Source organism: Euprymna scolopes, chromosome 8, assembly GCF_053919585.1.
Source record: "Euprymna scolopes isolate OS-2025 chromosome 8, ASM5391958v1, whole genome shotgun sequence".
NCBI lineage: Eukaryota > Metazoa > Mollusca > Cephalopoda > Sepiida > Sepiolidae > Euprymna > Euprymna scolopes.
Window position 1 is genome coordinate 57155438 of NC_136489.1, and position 16817 is coordinate 57172254.

Below are 16817 nucleotides of genomic sequence, written 5' to 3' on the forward strand. Positions count from 1 at the left end.
ACAGGGCTTTACATTGTGAGGGAATCAGTAGTATTTGCGAGTGATTTTTCAAAATGGCAACTAGAAATAATGAAATGCTTATCTTTTGGCGAATGTATTTCTTTCACCGACAATCTTTGAAAGCTCACCAAGTAAAAAATATCTTTTCAACTTTTTTTTTTTTTATATAAAACGAGCAAAGTCAAATTATTTAAACAATAAAAGGTTTAATAGAACAATATACTTTTTTAATAAAGGCTGTTTAAAAAACATCTGAAGATATTTGAATGTTTATACTTTCAAGTCTTAACATAATATTCAGTGCATATTTAGAATTACACTTAAAAAATGCAATAAAGAAAAATCTTTATGCTGTACATACTTGTCACGGAACAAAGAGGTCATACTCTAAAAATCATGTGGGTTTGGCTAGTAACTTTTCTATTTGGCTAGTAAACGAAAATATTTAGTTGTCAAAGGTCAACTAAAGATAAATTTGTTCGTAGAGCACTGAGGCATTTAAAGTTGTTGTAAACTCTTGAAAATTCAGTATGTTACTGCTATACATCTTATGAGATGACTGACCAATTTTTATGATTTCAGCTTCAAATGAACAGATACAACAGGAATTAGAATACACCCTACTAAAGCCTGATTGTCTCAACTGGTGAATTTCAAAAATACAATCTGGAGGTGAGTACACTTTAGAAGAACGATATGTAATAAAATTCTGTTTTAAACTTGGAAAAATGCCACAGAAACGTATGGAATACTTCCGACTGCTTTTGGACTATCTTGCATTAATTGAGCATCAGTTTTTGAGTAGCATAAGAGATTCAAGGAAGGCAAGGAGCCTTTGAGGGATGATGAGAGGTGTGGGAGGACTAAGGAAATCAGAATATCAGAGTTGATTGGCCAAATAAAGAATTTCATGGATAAGGACTGTTAAGTGTCTATTGAGACAATAAGTGCACAGTTTGATGTCAGTTTGGGAACTGTACGTACAATTATTTGCAAAGAACTGAAGATGCAGAAGATTTGCGCAAAGTTTTTTCCAAGAGTGCTCCATCCTTGTTACAGACTATTTTAGCAAGATAGGTATCAAGAAAGTTCCTTATCCTCCCTATAATCCAGACCTTGCTCCATGTGACTTTTGGTTATTCCCTAAGCTCAAGGAAAACCTTAGAGGCTGTCATTATCAAACAAAGAGATGAAAAAGGTTGTAATGAGGATCATTAACACAAGAGGACTTCCATAGGGCCTTTCAGAAGTTCTTGGAATGGTACAACAAGTGCATTACAGCTGGAGGAGATTATTTCAAAGGGGACTAGAGTCCAACTGTGAGAAAGTACATTTATTCTTATTTTTGATACTATTAAACTAATTGATTTCTTTAGCTAATTGGTTTAATCATAGATCTTTTTTATCTGCTTGTTGATTCTAGAGACAATCGCTTTTGCTAATTCTTTATATTTTGGTCCTGGTTGGTTAATTGTTGAAAACGCGTTTGTGATCCTGAAATAGGAGGTATGCTTCCTTATGTTTTAATTTACTAACTCTATTGCTTATTTTAAATTCATCTGTGATTGTTTACTTTCTGCATTTACGAGGTGCCTTCAATAAGTTTCAAGACTTTTTTTGTACAGGCATTTAAAATTATTATATTCTTGAAAGTTCAGCAGGTTATTGCTATACATATTATGAGATAACTAACCAGTTTTTACGATTTCAGGTTTAAATGAACAGCTACAGCAGGAACTGAAATACACCCTACTAAAGCCAGATCGTCACAACTGATGAATTTCAAAAATGCAATCTGGACGTGAAGACATTTTAGAAGAATGATATGCAATAAAATTCTGTTTTAAACTTGGAAAAATGCCACAGAAACGTATGGAATGCGTCAGACTGCTTTTTGTGCATCTTGCATGAATCTAGCATCAGTTTTTGAGTGGCATAAGGGATGCAGGGAGTCTGTGAGGAATGATGAGATGTGTGAGAGGAGCAAGGAAGTAAGAACACCAGAGTTGATTGACCAAATAAAGAATCTATTGAGACATGAAGTGCACAGTTTGATGTCGCGAGAAACTGAAGATGGTTTGTCCCAATGCACCATTCCACAACTCAATTATTGTAACATACTATTTGACCAAGATGGGAATCAACACAGTTCCTAATAAACGGTAAGATGAACAACATCTTGGAATTTGCAATACAGACTTTTTGTTATTTATGTACGAGGTGCCTTCAATAAGTTTTCAGACTTTTTGTACAGGCATTTAAAACAATTTTTATGATTTCAGGTTTGAATGAGCTAGAGCAGGCAATGGAATGCATCCTACTAAAACCTCATTGTCACAGCTGGTGAATTTCAAAAATGCAATCTGGACGTGAAAACACTTTAGAAGAACAATATGCAATAAAATTCTGTTTTAAACTAGGAAAAATGACACAAAAATGTATGGAATGCTTTAGACTGCTTTTGGATCATCTTGTAAGAACAGAGCATCAATTTTTGAGTTGCATAAGAGATTCAAGGAAGGCAGGGAGTCTGTGAGGGATGATGAGAGGTGTCGGAGGAGTAAGAAAGTCAGAACACCAGAGTTGATTGGCCAAATAAAGAATTTCATGGATAAGGACTGTCGTGTGTCTATAGAGACAATAAGTGCACAGTTTGATATCAGTGTGGAAGCTGTACACATAATTATTTGCGAAGAACTGAAGATGTGGAAGATTTGTGCAAAGTTTGTCTCAAGGGTGCTCAGAGAAAATCAGACTATTTGACCAAGATGGGTATCAAGACTTCCTCACCCTCCCTATAGATCAGACCTTGCTCTCTGTGACTTTTGGCTGTTCTCTAAGCTCAAGGAAAACCTTAGAGGCTGTTGTGAGGATCATTGATACTCTCACACAAGAGGACTTCCATGGGGCCTTACAGAAGTGGTTGGAATGGTACAAGTGCATTGCAGACAGAGGAGATTATTTTGAAGGGCACTAGAGTTTCATATGTATACTATAAATAAGAGTACCCACGCCAAAAAAACGTCTTATTATACGTTGTTGCATATGCCTATTTTTGTAGCTTTTCATTTTGCTTGATTATTATATTCTTTGTTATTTTATAGAAGTTCCTGGTTTTATATGCTTTTATGAAGATTTTGCATAATTCTAAAAATGTACAACTAAAAATTAGGCACGATCAATGTATGACTAATTGCTACTGTTGCTGATTAATGCAATTTTGACACAGGCGATCGACTGGGTCAGTTAGCGTAAGATCTCATAAAACAATCTTGTAATCAACAATAAAACGAATTTACTCAAAAGTTTCAAGAGGCTTTTTGGCAAATATCTTTCTCCATACCTAAAAAGATATTTACTAAAGAAAACTGATTTTTATTAAATATTCCCTCTTACACAGGCAATCTACTGAGTTTGTCAGTGCAAAAAATCTTGTATTATTAAAATAAACAATAAAACGACTTGACTCACACAAGATTTTTTAGGCATTTTCTTTCAATACAGTGTGCCACTTCAAAAAAAAAATTTTAATCTTTGTAAAAAAGAAATACGTTTATTTCTTTATTATTGAAATAAAAAACAAAACGAATTTAGTCACAGTCACAATTTTCAGCCAAATTTTTTTTTTATTCAGGCAAATTAAATTTTATAAGTGACCTTTTTCTTTAAAATTTGAATTTTGTAACACAATAACAATGTAACACTAGAAAATATTTGTAAAAAAGAAATCCTTAAAGATTCAGGCAATGTTTCCAACCCCGTGTGCCTCTTTTGGGGAAACTAGTTTTCCCTACATTTAAAACATAAGTGTCTAACTGTCCTCCTGGGGAGGCAAGTAAATAACTTATTTAAAAAATATTTTTAAAAATTATTTTCTGTTTTTTTTCTTTCATTTCCCTTTTTTTGCATAAAGTTCCATTTTATTATACATGACGGGTTCCTTTCTAAAAAACAAAAAAAAAAAAAAAAACGAAGAAAAAACATTTTTTTTAAAGTTTTCTCAAACATTTTTTAAGTTACTATTATTGACTATTGCTTGTTTTTTTGCTTTGTTTTTAAATTAAACTCGAAACTGTCAAAGTTGCTTTGACTAATTAAATCCTAAATGACCGAGACAATTATTTTTTTCCAATACAGTGTGCCAAATAATTGTCCGTCTTTTTCCCCCTTATTAAATTTGTTAATACTTTTCATATGAATCTAAAAAATAACCTCCCGACTGAAACTTTTGAGTAAATTCATTTTATTGTTTATTTTAATAATATCACAACAGATTTTTATCATATTTTGCACAGACAAACCCAGTAGTTCGTCCGTGTTTTAATAGCAAATCAGCAGCAGAAGCAAATAGTCGTACATAATTTAGCCGTACACTTTTAGTAAAGCTCCTTATGTACGACTAAATTTCGGCACAACTAAATGATTGCTCCTGCCAATTCAAGCAACTTTACACATTGTTTCTATAATGATAAATAGCAGAAGTCAGTTGTACATTAATCAAGCATAATTTAAGTTGAACATTTAAAAAATAAAAACTTGGTTTTTACTAGAGTTATTTGCTTTTGACAGTATTGTGTAATTGTATTTGAAATATATGAAACTCTAAACTATTTTCAAAGCTAGCCAAAATATGTGTTGTGGATGCATTTATTTTTAGACATTTTTTTGTTTTTGTGTTCATGCTTGTGCTCACCAGTGCATTCAACATTAAAGTTCATCACTTTTGTTTGAATCAATCTATTTTTGTTTGATATTGGGATGTTTTGAAGTGATGTTACAAGGCTAATTTTTTCTAAGTTTATTTTTATACTTGTAAAAGTGCTGAACCTACTTATCCTTAACATAAAAAAATCTGTCACGTGAACGATTCACGCATGCGCATTCATGAAATAGTTGGTAAACAGATAAAAATCCGATAACCCCCACCGACATATCAATTCTTCAATTTTTACTTCTTAGCAGCCCTTTTTTTTTCCAGATGAAAACCAATTAAAAAGTCTGAATATCTTGTATACCAAATTTCAAGTCTCTAGATTAAAAATTTGTTAAGTTCATAGGTTGAGAAGTGTCCTCACACACACATTCTCACTTATATATATATTTACTAGCAAGCAGCCCGGCTTGCCAGTCATAAAATATTATATTTTAATTAATACAGAAACTAAGACATGTGCATGCAAGTAGTTTATTTCTAAACCGTTCACTTTTTGTAAGTAAAAACACTCGAGCTGTGATCAGAACCAAAACCTAAAGACATTGAATCAAGTATGATAACATCATACCCGTTTGACGCACTTTTAAAGTGTTGTAAAACATCTTACTCCTAACAAAGAAGCTGTCATATTTCTTGATCATGCATGCGTAGTCGTGAAGCAGTTGACAAATAGGATAAAATCCGATGACCACACATACCAATTTGCTAGTTTTGACCCCTAACAGATGAAAATCCAAGGACTCCTAAGTAATAATTTTCAATTTTGACCGCTTAGCACCCTTTTTTCCAGATGAAAACCGATAAAAACTTTTCCACAGGTCTGAATATCCTATATACTAAATTTTAAGTCTGTAGATTAAAAATTCATTGAGTACATAGGTTGAGAAGTGTCCTCACATTTCTGTGTGTTAGAATAGTTTTACCTTAAATTCTATGCAGAATGTAGAAACTATGCATATATAGAATTCATTGTAATAATGAAATGAAACAAATCATCTAATAAGAAACAATACAAAATAATTAATGCTCGTTTTACAAAGGAATATGCAAATTAGTTATCCTTCAAGCAATCGCTCGCTTATCCATTAGAATATATTAAGTTCGTTTTAATAATTTTTAAATAGAGAATGTAGGTCTTTAATACCAATGTCAGAGCGAGAAAAAAACTCAACTTTATAGGTATATAGATACGAGAGGCGTGTAATAAGTAATACTCCTGACTCACTTCCAGTTGTCTGATCCAGCTGAAATTTTGAATGTGCAATGATTTATATCTCTACGGGTTATGTGGCGAATTACAGCTCTAAACTAATTGTGGTTTTTGTTCTACAGGTGTTTGAACGGAGTCAGGTGTGAAATGATGCCTGTTGAATGTCGAGCAGTGATCCGGTTTTTGTATTTGAAATGACGCACACCACAGGAGACTTTTGATGACATGAAAAAAAACTTATGGTGATAATGCCCCATCATATGACCTTGTAAAATGCTGGCATCGTGAATTCAAACATGGCCGGAAGTCTGTGGAAACAGCTCCCAGACCTGGTCCCCTCCTCCCGCCATTGATGAGGCTCCGTCCATCAAGTTGAAGCTGCCATTTTGGAAGATTGGCGCATTATTATTCGCCAAATAGCCCAAAATGTCAAGATTAGTACAGGGTGTGTGGAAACTATCATTCATGACCATTTGCATATGCATAAGGTCTCTGCCAAAATGGATTCCCAGGTTGCTCACACCATTCCAGAAGAGAGAATGCGTCGAGTGCTCAAGAATGAATTTGGAGATGTGCCAAGAAGATGAGTCAAAGTTTTCCAAAAGACTGATTACACAGGATGAAACCTGGGTCCATCACTATGATCCAGAGACAAAAGCCCAGTCAATGCAGTGGAAGCACTTGGACTCACCACCTCCAAAGAAGGCAAGGGTGCAGCCCTCTGCTGGCAAGATCATGCTCACAGTCTTCTGGGACCCAGACGGAGTAGTGATGACAGATTTCCTGGCAAAGGGTACCACAATTACAGGAGCCTATTATATTATGCTTCACTTTTGAGGAAATTCAGGGAAGCTATCAAAATCAAGAAGTGGGGCAAGATCAGCAAAGGTACCCCTCCTCCTGCAGGATAATGCTTTGGTCCACAACTCGCATGTTGCCAGATCAGAAACACGGACATGTGGTTATAAAATCCTCCCTACTCTCATGACCTTGCACCCTCTGACTTTCACCTCTTCCCAGCCATGAAGTTGTTTTTGAAAGGAAAGCGTTTCCCAGATGATGCAGCCTTGATTTCTGAAGTCATGTCGTGGTTGGAGGACCAACTTGGGGTGTTCTACAAAAATGGTCTCCAGAGCTGCATCAAACGATGGGAGAAATGCATAACTCTAGGTGGTTCCTATGTAGAGAAAGACTAATAACTGTGCCAAATTTTGTTGCTCTACTGCTATGGGAAGTGGGTCAGGGGCATTACTTATTGCACGCTCCTCGTATATTCAGATCTCATGTATATACTCTTATATTATGAACTAATATATTACACATGAATTTTTTAATATTCATATTAACAGTGCTCAATACATAAGTAGAGCTTATTTGTAGGATGAAAATGTACTTGTGATAAATAAGCTATACAGAAGCGTTTGTGTTTCCTTTCAGGGGGAAAATAATCAGGTTAGTTGTATGGATTTACATTTTAAGATTGTTTTTATAATTAACCAGTGTTACTCTGGCTTCTAACCAAACAGAATCCTTAGTTTTATTATTCCTGTTGCTACCTATTTACTCATTTTAGTCTATATAATACTAAAATTATAATTCTAAAATTAAAGATGGTAATAGTTAACAGGAAAAATGTAACAGACTCTTAATCCCCATCCCTTGTCAGAATAAGGTTACCTTTTGTTTATTTAACCCACTTAAAAGTGAGGAGCACCAAAATCCCTTTCAAATGTAGGACATGCATGACAGGCATTTGGAATGATCCTCAGATTATACTGCACTTTCATTCTTTTTAACATGGGAGTAACCACTTATTAAGGCCTGAAAGTGACTCAAGGATTAGGATTAATGGGTGTAAGGTGGTCGGTAAGACAATAGTGTAATCATTGGTAGTGGTAGGAATTAGGTATAATTTGATTATTTAAAATGACGGCTCAACAAGAACTTATTTACATAGGACTTGAAAACAACCATGTTGCAGTCAGCTGGAAAGTAGCCTCATAGTATAGAGTTCCACAGGGTGGCAGTTCTAGGAAAGAAACTGTTTATGGAATTTGCGTTTAGATTTAAGCACAGTTAGAGAGTAGGAAAAATTGTTGACAGTGGTTGTAGCTAGAGAAGTGCTTTTTGTGAAAGTTTTGCAGGGAGAAACCATAGATTGATGCTCAGTTGAGCACCTGGCATGAAAATAATGAGAGGGTGGAGACAGACTTGCAACGTCTCTGCTATGGGGAAGAGGAGAAAAGGACATCTACTAGATTTTTAAGCCAGTTTGGAACTCTATCAAAGCAGGGAAGGATGCTCTGAGCAGCTCCTCCCTAGATGTGGCAGCAGTACTACATTCTAGGACGTATTTGACTCTTCATCTTTAAATCCTAAAAATGCTTATTGTTTGGTGCATGAGGAAACAGCTTTTCTCATCAAACATGGTCTTACTTTCCACATTGTAAAAGCTGCTAAGAGCACCCTATCCTGCCTTGACAGAGTTTAAAACTGACTTCTTAATTTAGTAAATGATGCCCTTTTCTCTACAACCTCTTTCCCAAGAAGAGACATTGCAAGTCTGCTCAATCGTTATTTTTATGGCAAGTGTTCAATTGAGCTCCAATCTATAGTCCTCCCTTGCCAATCTTTCACAAAAAACACTTGTCTAACCAAAATCACTATCAATAAATTTTCCTACTCTCTATCGGTGCCTAAACCTAAACGTGGATTCCATCAACAAAACTTCTTTTCTAGAACTGCCTGTCTGAGGAATAATGTTCCGGTGGTCTGCTTTCCAGCTAACTACAATATTGTCATCTTTAAATTCAACTTAAAAAAGTTCTTATTGAATGGTCCTCGTAAATAATTTGATTACACCAAATTTCCACTACAACAGATTATTTACGATACTGTCCCAATGACTACAATACGCACATTAATTCTTATCCTCGAGTGGCCGCCAAGTCTTGATATGTGGTAACCCTTTTGTAAAAAAACAAACTTATTAAGCCAATATTTGTGTTTTCATTCAACAAACCAATGTATATTAGCATGGGCCACATACAAAGACTCTTTCATGGCTTTCCATGTCTTCTCGCAATACACTGTAAGCTTATTTCTTACTGCTTCGTTTTTAAGAAGACCAACATTTAATTTCTTTAGTAGACTATATCTGTTCCACACAAGTGGCTTTACTAAATATTAAAACCTAGCGATTTGTCTGATAATCAACACGGACTTGACTTAAGGAAATATTCATCCAGGATGGATTGAATTGGTTCTGCCCATAAAACACACAGTATCCTAGATGAGTGCAGACAATGTATGATGGTCTACAGTAGCCAAAATAATGATGGGAAGCCAGTCCTGAGACCAGCGGCGAACAATGTAGATCTGTGGATCGGAGCTAGATTCAATGTCAGCTTTGGTAGTGTGTAACTATTTTCAGCCGGCCCTCAGAGAATCTCCACCAACCTTGGAGTGGTTCTGGAGCTATTGTTTCATGGATGAACTATCTTGGATTGTTGCATGCAGCATGACTGAACCAACAAAGTCTCCTCTTTAAAATTTGATATTGCTTGCGGGGGATGATCCTGCAATTTGAGTATTGGAGACAAAATAGTGTCGGCAGACCTGTAAAATTCAGTGGAGGTAGTATAGGTCAAGCACTTCTAGTATTTTGAGATTCACAGCTATAGAGAAGGATTGCTAGATCTGAACTTGTGTGATTTCAGGTGAAGATCACAGATGATGCAGGCAACTGGAAACATGCCGAGCGTGGTTGATTCAGACATCGATGTCATTGTACCCCTGACCCGTGTTGATGAACATTGAACCCAAGTATTTGAAGTGATCGACCTCCTCTAGAGTTTTTCTCTATAAGAGGTTGATTGCTTCAAATGCAATTGGCATCACACTGAACATCTCTCATATTGTTTTTTTCTCATCAAGACATACCTAATTAGATACCATGTCTTGAGCTGAGATGCATCCAAATCGTTTTGTACTTCCTAGAAAGAATATTTTACAGAGCCTCACACAATGCTTAGTCAACACATTCTAAATTTTCCAATTCTTCCCTATCTGTGCATTGATGTTCTCAAAGATTACAGCTATCTGTACAAGGAATCTTCTATATTATTTGCTTGGGAGAAGCTAAGTTTTCCATCTTCATTGAAATATAGAAGTTCATTTATCTAATCTGTACAGTGTCCTCATGGACTCTAGGTGACTGCTATAACTATAACATTGGAGTTACTTTTCGCATAGACCCAACACTATTTTTAGAGACAGTCACAAATAGGTAATGTATTATCTTGATTTTAATGTTTGTAAAAGTGACATTAATGCCATGCAAAACTGTTCTGTTCAGGGAATTAATTTTAATTTAACTGGAATAATAATTTTTTTAATATATATTAGTGTTAGGAAGATTTATCAGAATCGAAATCAGAAAAAAAAAAACCCAGAAGTTTTGGGTATCAGTAAAATTTATGTCCATTTTTCGCTGTCAGAATAATTATCTTTTTTCATTTGATTTTGTTTAAAACAAGCTTCCATCGCTACTGTTAATAACAAAATAATACATATTTATTGATTTTAAACTACCAGTAAAACTAAAATCTGTGGTTCATTCCCCCCCCCCCACATGTTTGTTTTTATGTCCACATTTAATGTGTGTTTTTACGGTAATCAGGGAAAAATAAATATTTAGAGATTTATAAAGAATCAGAATCGGTAATTGTATTGGAACTGGGAAAAATATTGAAATCGTCTCATCACTAATATATATATATATATATATATATATATATATGAAAAAAATTACTATTACAGGTAAAATAAAATGAATTTTCTAAACAGAACAGTTTTGCACCACTTTAATGTCACCTTTACAAACACGCAAAATAATACAATGAAACTAAATACCATGCCTAAAATCTTTATTCCAATTTAAATAAAAACTCGTTAGACGATTATGAATCTAGAAAATGTCTGATTTAAGTCTTAAGAAATCAAAATTCAAGAGTGGTGTCTAATCATTAAGGATCAAATTTAATGTAAATCTGAAATATTTGAAATTTCTAATGGGAGTTTGTGCCCATATTATGCCCAATAAAACCCTTGAAAATATTCCAAAGAAACTGATGCTTTGGCAATATTTCTTGTTTTACCTATTGTTATAATTTCATAAAGAAATAAGAGGACTCTAAATTTTTATGAAGGACTTCCACCCCTTTTTGCATAAAAGGAATTAACTAAATATAGCCCACATTACCCGCCCTTAGGTCTAACAACTGTGTTCCAAAATGAATAATGATCGGTTAGTTTACACACACACACACACACACACACCCTATAGGGGGAAAGAAATCTGGTGGAGGAAATTTTTCCACTTAGTATAAAGCAAGATTTTTCTGTAAAAGGAATCGAATCCTCTCAGTTATCAATATCGTAAAAGGATATATAGATGAATAAAAATTCATTTATATGCGAGCTATTTCTTCCACACATAGTAGCAGGTCCGGCAACCAAGATGGTGAAGAGCCGATCATAAATGGTCACAGTTGATAGTGACAGGGGTTTCGAATTTTTCGGTTCATACGATTAGTACGTCTAGCCACACTGATGAAATAAAAACGGAACACTTATTTCGGCCAATGTTTAGACAAACATAAACGAATGACTCACATCTTAAATGGAAAATAATTGCAAAATATGTATAGGGCGTATATTCTTTTAAACACGCTATATTACATGTTTATACGTAGTTAGAGACTTATATGACCCTCCCACCTATCCTAAAGTGGTTTGCATGTTGTTTTTGCCTATGTATATAATTAACTCATTGTATTTATCCGATGTTGCCCGGGTGAAGGAGGTAGGAAAAATAATAAAAAATATAGTCACGTTTATATGTTTGTGTAAAAATCGTTTTAGTTTTCTATTATATTATTAAGGATTTCAATAAATATGAAAATAAAATACAATTAAATGTGTATCGTTTATCTTTTACGATTGTTGTAACTACTTCACTTTCGGCTACTCCTCCGTTTTTATTTTTTTACGGTATCTTGCTTGGGGGCTTGTACAAAAAAAAAAGGTGACATATGGATTTTTGAAAAATAAGATTGCAGAAACAAGGGACATAACTCAGATTACTTTTTTAGAAAGTATATTTTAGATTACTTTCATTTTTTGCTTACTGAATTAAATATTTTAAATCGGTACTTATGTGCTTAAAGCCATTATTCTTAACATGAGGAGGAGAGGGTGTTTGTGTTTACTGTTTCGTAACTATTCTGTACTTTCACCTAACAATAAACAAAAAATCTCCCGTGTCTCACGATTTATCTCTCTTGTCTAAGATGTCGTCTTTCTTTGTACAAGCACCCTAAATTGTTAGGTGAAAGTACAGAATAGGTAAAGAAAAGCACCCACCGCACTTTCCACATCTTAAGGAGTTTTCTAAATAATAACGTTATTATTTAGAAAAAACAAACAAACAAACAAAAAACATACTTAACATGGAGAGAGACAACCGGAAATGATTTGGAAACAGTAACCGTAAAGATAAATTAATTATCAAGTCACATAGAGGCGAGAAAGAAACACACAAGATCTTGTTTTAATACAAAGGTGAACAGTTTATTGGAAGTCGCATTCAACATTGCAACCTTAACATGCGATCATTTTTATTTTATATGTCAAGTGATTTTGAAACCTTTAAACTGACATTTCGATAAATTTATAAACAATTGTTTTTACCTGGCGTTGAATTGATGACGGGTTAAGAAGAAGAAGAAGAAAAAAATATGGTGCTTATTACCGTGCTATTTCTTTTTAAAAATAATATTTTTAAATAAAATTCAAGTTTTACGATTTTTTTTTTTAATTATTAAATTGTTAGATGAAAGTACAGAATAATTTCAAAACACCCTCCTCTCCCCATGTTAAGAATGGTTGTCTAAATAATAACATTAATATTTCAGCACGGTAATAAAAGTGCATAAAGGTATCAAAAAATAATTTAAAAGTATAGTCACGTTTTGTATTTTATTCAAATAAAAAATCAGTTTTGTTTTTCTTTTTAGACTGCAATTAATATTCGATTAATAATTAAAATATCAATGTGAAAGTCGCGTTTAGGCGAGAAACACAAGCATACAAGACCTGTTTGCTATGATATCAGTGTGGGACCGTGGGGGACGATTGATTTGAATTGAGAATCGAAAATATCGGAATTTTTTGTAGTATTGGAAAAAAATTGTGCCTATTTTCCGATGTCCCAAAACGATTCTTTTTATTTTTGGTATTATTATACAAACACCGTGACAGCGTTAGGGTTAGGGTTAGGGGTAGGGTTAATTCGCTGTCACGGTGTTTGTATAGTTTTACCTTATTTTTTTTCATTTGTTTAAAACTAAATTTCCATGGTTTGTTTTAATGATAAAATTATGAATAGTTATTGATTTTTAAAACTCTCCGTAAAACTAAAATCTGTAGAACAATACTTCACTTGAATAATTATTACGTTTGCGAAAATAAATGCACATTGCACATGTTACATGCGTTTATATGGTGATCAGATCCCCCCCCTCCAAAAAAAAACAAACAAAAAAACTAATATATAATTAAAAAAAAAAAAAAAATATCGAAATCAGTAATTGTATCGAAATCGGGGGAAAATATTGGAATCGTCACATCATCACAATTAAGCTACAGTTTTCCGCCGAGCTTAATTGTCATTTCATAACTCGCTCTACTCACGTATTGAGTGAGCACTGTTGAAGTAAATATTGGCAATCGATATATTTATAAGTATAAAAGATATACTTATGGCAAGTAAGTATTTAGCTACACAAAAATGCTTGTGTTTCTTTCACGAGGGAAATCACCAGGCTACATATGTATCACAATATTAATAATAAAACAAATGCATTTATATGTGGGTGTGTTATTTAAATACATGTCACCGAAGTATTATTATATATAAGCATCTTTTTTATATTAAAGTAAACATTTAAAAACAAGTTATTTGTTAAATTTCCTTTTTCTTTCCGCTTCAATTAGAAATAGGACGTCGGAATATGTCATTTAGTTTTCGTAACAAATTAAAAACAAAAATTGTACTTGGCTTCTGAGAGTATTTAATTTTGAACAAGGATACAAATACAATACATTCTCAGCCATCCTTTTCGTTTGTTTTTGTTATTGAAATAATAATGTTTGAACAAATTATTTCAAGTTTAAAATTACAAAACCTAAATTAACTGAAAACACCCACCCAAAAACTTAACTTTAAAAATTAAATGCATTTTTACGAATTTTTTTTTTTGTTGACAAATTAAATTTTTTAAATTCGTCGCATATTTCGTATGTATATAGAATTAAAACTTTAAATGAATAACAAAAAAAATAATTTAATATTTAAATTAAAAAAAAAAAAACTGAACCCTAACTAAAAATTTAACAAATAATCTTTTTTTTTTTTAATTCATATATATATTTATGTTTATTTTATAATAGGTTTTAAAATTTATATTTTAATTAAAATAGTACACATTTATTTTTAATTGAACGGTTGAAAAATATCGTTTACATTGAATATAAAATTGACAACGACGATGATTAAGTCACATTAAGACAGTTATAACAATTGGATTTTATTTTATTTTTTTTTTAGAGGGAGGTGGAGGGACCCGGTTTAAAACAACCCTTCAGAAGATCCCAGGTCGATCTAAGCCGGACCAACAGCATCACTGCGATGTGGAGGGTTCGATTTTACTTACCAAGCTGTTCTTTTTCGACATCCTGACCTTTTTAGGGTCCGTTTCGTCCTGAGCGAAAATTATAGCATATAGGCTACAGTAGTAAAGGCTTGTTCTCCAGACAATCCTTACTATTGTTTTAATGGGGCGTCGGCTTCCGCCATGACATATCGGCCAATCAGCGACCGACTTTTAACTGACCAATCAAAACCATCCGTTCATTATTTCTATTTTGGGACTTACATACACACACACGAATTAGTGTGAAAATCTCTCTCTCTCTCTCTCTCTCTCTCTCTCTCTCTCTCTCTCTCTCTCTCTCTCTCTCTCTCTCTCTCTCTCTATATATATATATATATATATATATTCACACTAATTCTGTTATTGTAAGCTTCAACTTACCGGTTAATTAGTTTATGAATGAATCCTATATAGATAAATATACAAACATATACATACACCTAAGTTGTTTTTTTTTTTGTAGTTCTCTCCCACTGCCAGAACTTAGACACCATAGTCGGAGAGTGGGATGGAGAAGTCAGCGCCCCAGAGTAGGGCCACTCAGATTTGCAAAATGTGCTTGGGCAGCCCTGTCGACCGGTAAGGACGCCTCAGGCGATTAGCAATAAACAAACCCCTTCTCAGAAAAGGAAATACCTGAAAGGATGGACCTTTTAAAATTGCACAGAATTAAATACCCACTGAAAGATCAATAGGGACTGGATCATTACAGGAATGGTCTAATTTCTGTTGATTTGGTGGTGGTGGTGGTGGGAGGCGAGGGACACCTAAGAGATATAAAGAAAGTGGGTTCCCTCTATTGGGCAAGAAGACTACTCATGCCTGAAAGTATCCTGTACCTTTACAAGGCCACCATTCGCCCATGCATGAAGTATTGCTGCCACATCTGGGCTGGTGCATCTATCACTAGTCTCTCTCTTTTAGATAGAGTCGAAAAAAAAAGTTGTCAATCTAATCGGTCCCACTTTATCAACTAAGCTCCAGTCCCTGTCTCATCACCGCAATGTTGCATCACTGTGCCTATTTTACAAATATTTTAATGAAATGTGTTCTGATGAACTCGTTTCACTTGTAGCCCCTCAACGTGCATATCCCCGACAAACCTGTTTAGCAATAAGATTTCACCCCTTCACTGTTGTTGTCCCTAAATGCCAGGAATTCTAATAGTTTCTTCCTTCGAATAGCTAGACTTAGGAATTCCCTTCCTGCTGCCTGCTTCTCTGGCTGTACTGATATGCAGAAGTTTAAATGTAACATAAACAAATATCTTGTTAATCTTTCCTAGACATGGCTCCAAATAGTAGCCCTTACGTCCAAGTGGCGATATGCTTTGTAAAGGGTGAACATGAGTAAAAAAAAAAAATAAATAAATAACACACACACGCACACATGCACACACATACAGACAACTATATTTATATATGTATTCTTATAATGGTTTTCTAATATATTATTTATAATCACACACAGAAAAATGCAAAAGAGCTATATGCTCAGTTCGTTAAATCCAAAGTAGCTGAGCAGTGGCTTGGTTCCCACCAGTTTTGGCAAATAGCAAACAGGATCCTGAACAAAAGCGTGTCTTTTATCCCAACCATCATCAATGGACCTGAGGTAATCTCGTCAGCATCAGACAAGGCCAGACTATTTGCCAAGAACTTTGCAGCTAATTCTACCTTAAGCGACGAAGGCCATCAACTCCCCATTTTTCCTTCTATAACAGACAACATGCTATGCAACATACAAATATCTGTGCGTGAGGTCGCCAAGCTAATCAAGAACCTTGACTCCAGTAAAGCAACTGGCCCTGACAGCATTGCAGTCATAGGCCTTTGATAAGGTATGGCATAAGGGCCTACTTCACAAGATTTCCAGCTACGGTATAACTGGAAATGTTTTCTCAATTATTAAATCATTTCTCTCTGATAGGTTCATAAGAGTAGTGGTTGATGGGCAGAAATCAGAGGCCCAAAGTATTAATGCTGGAGTCCCTCAGGGGTTCATCCTGGGCCCAACTCTCTTCCTGATCTACATCAATGATCTCCCAAAACATATACTTAAATCATTCGTTGACATCTATGCTGATGACACGACCATCTATGGCAACACATCAAAG

General features: G+C 34.3%; 1 protein-coding gene across 3 annotated transcripts in view; it reads right to left on the minus strand.

Moving 5' to 3' along the window:
• Positions 1-14848, minus strand: part of LOC145283583 (protein diaphanous homolog 2-like) — a 182230-nt gene extending 167382 nt beyond the window's left edge. For all 3 annotated transcript variants that reach the window (XM_080132506.1, XM_080132505.1, XM_080132504.1), the window contains exon 1: positions 14702-14848. In XM_080132506.1, coding sequence (XP_079988632.1) covers positions 14702-14722 — 21 coding nt within the window. In that variant the 5' untranslated portion in view covers positions 14723-14848. The remainder of the gene's footprint in view (positions 1-14701) is intronic.
• Between the last annotated feature and the right edge of the window lie 1969 nt (positions 14849-16817).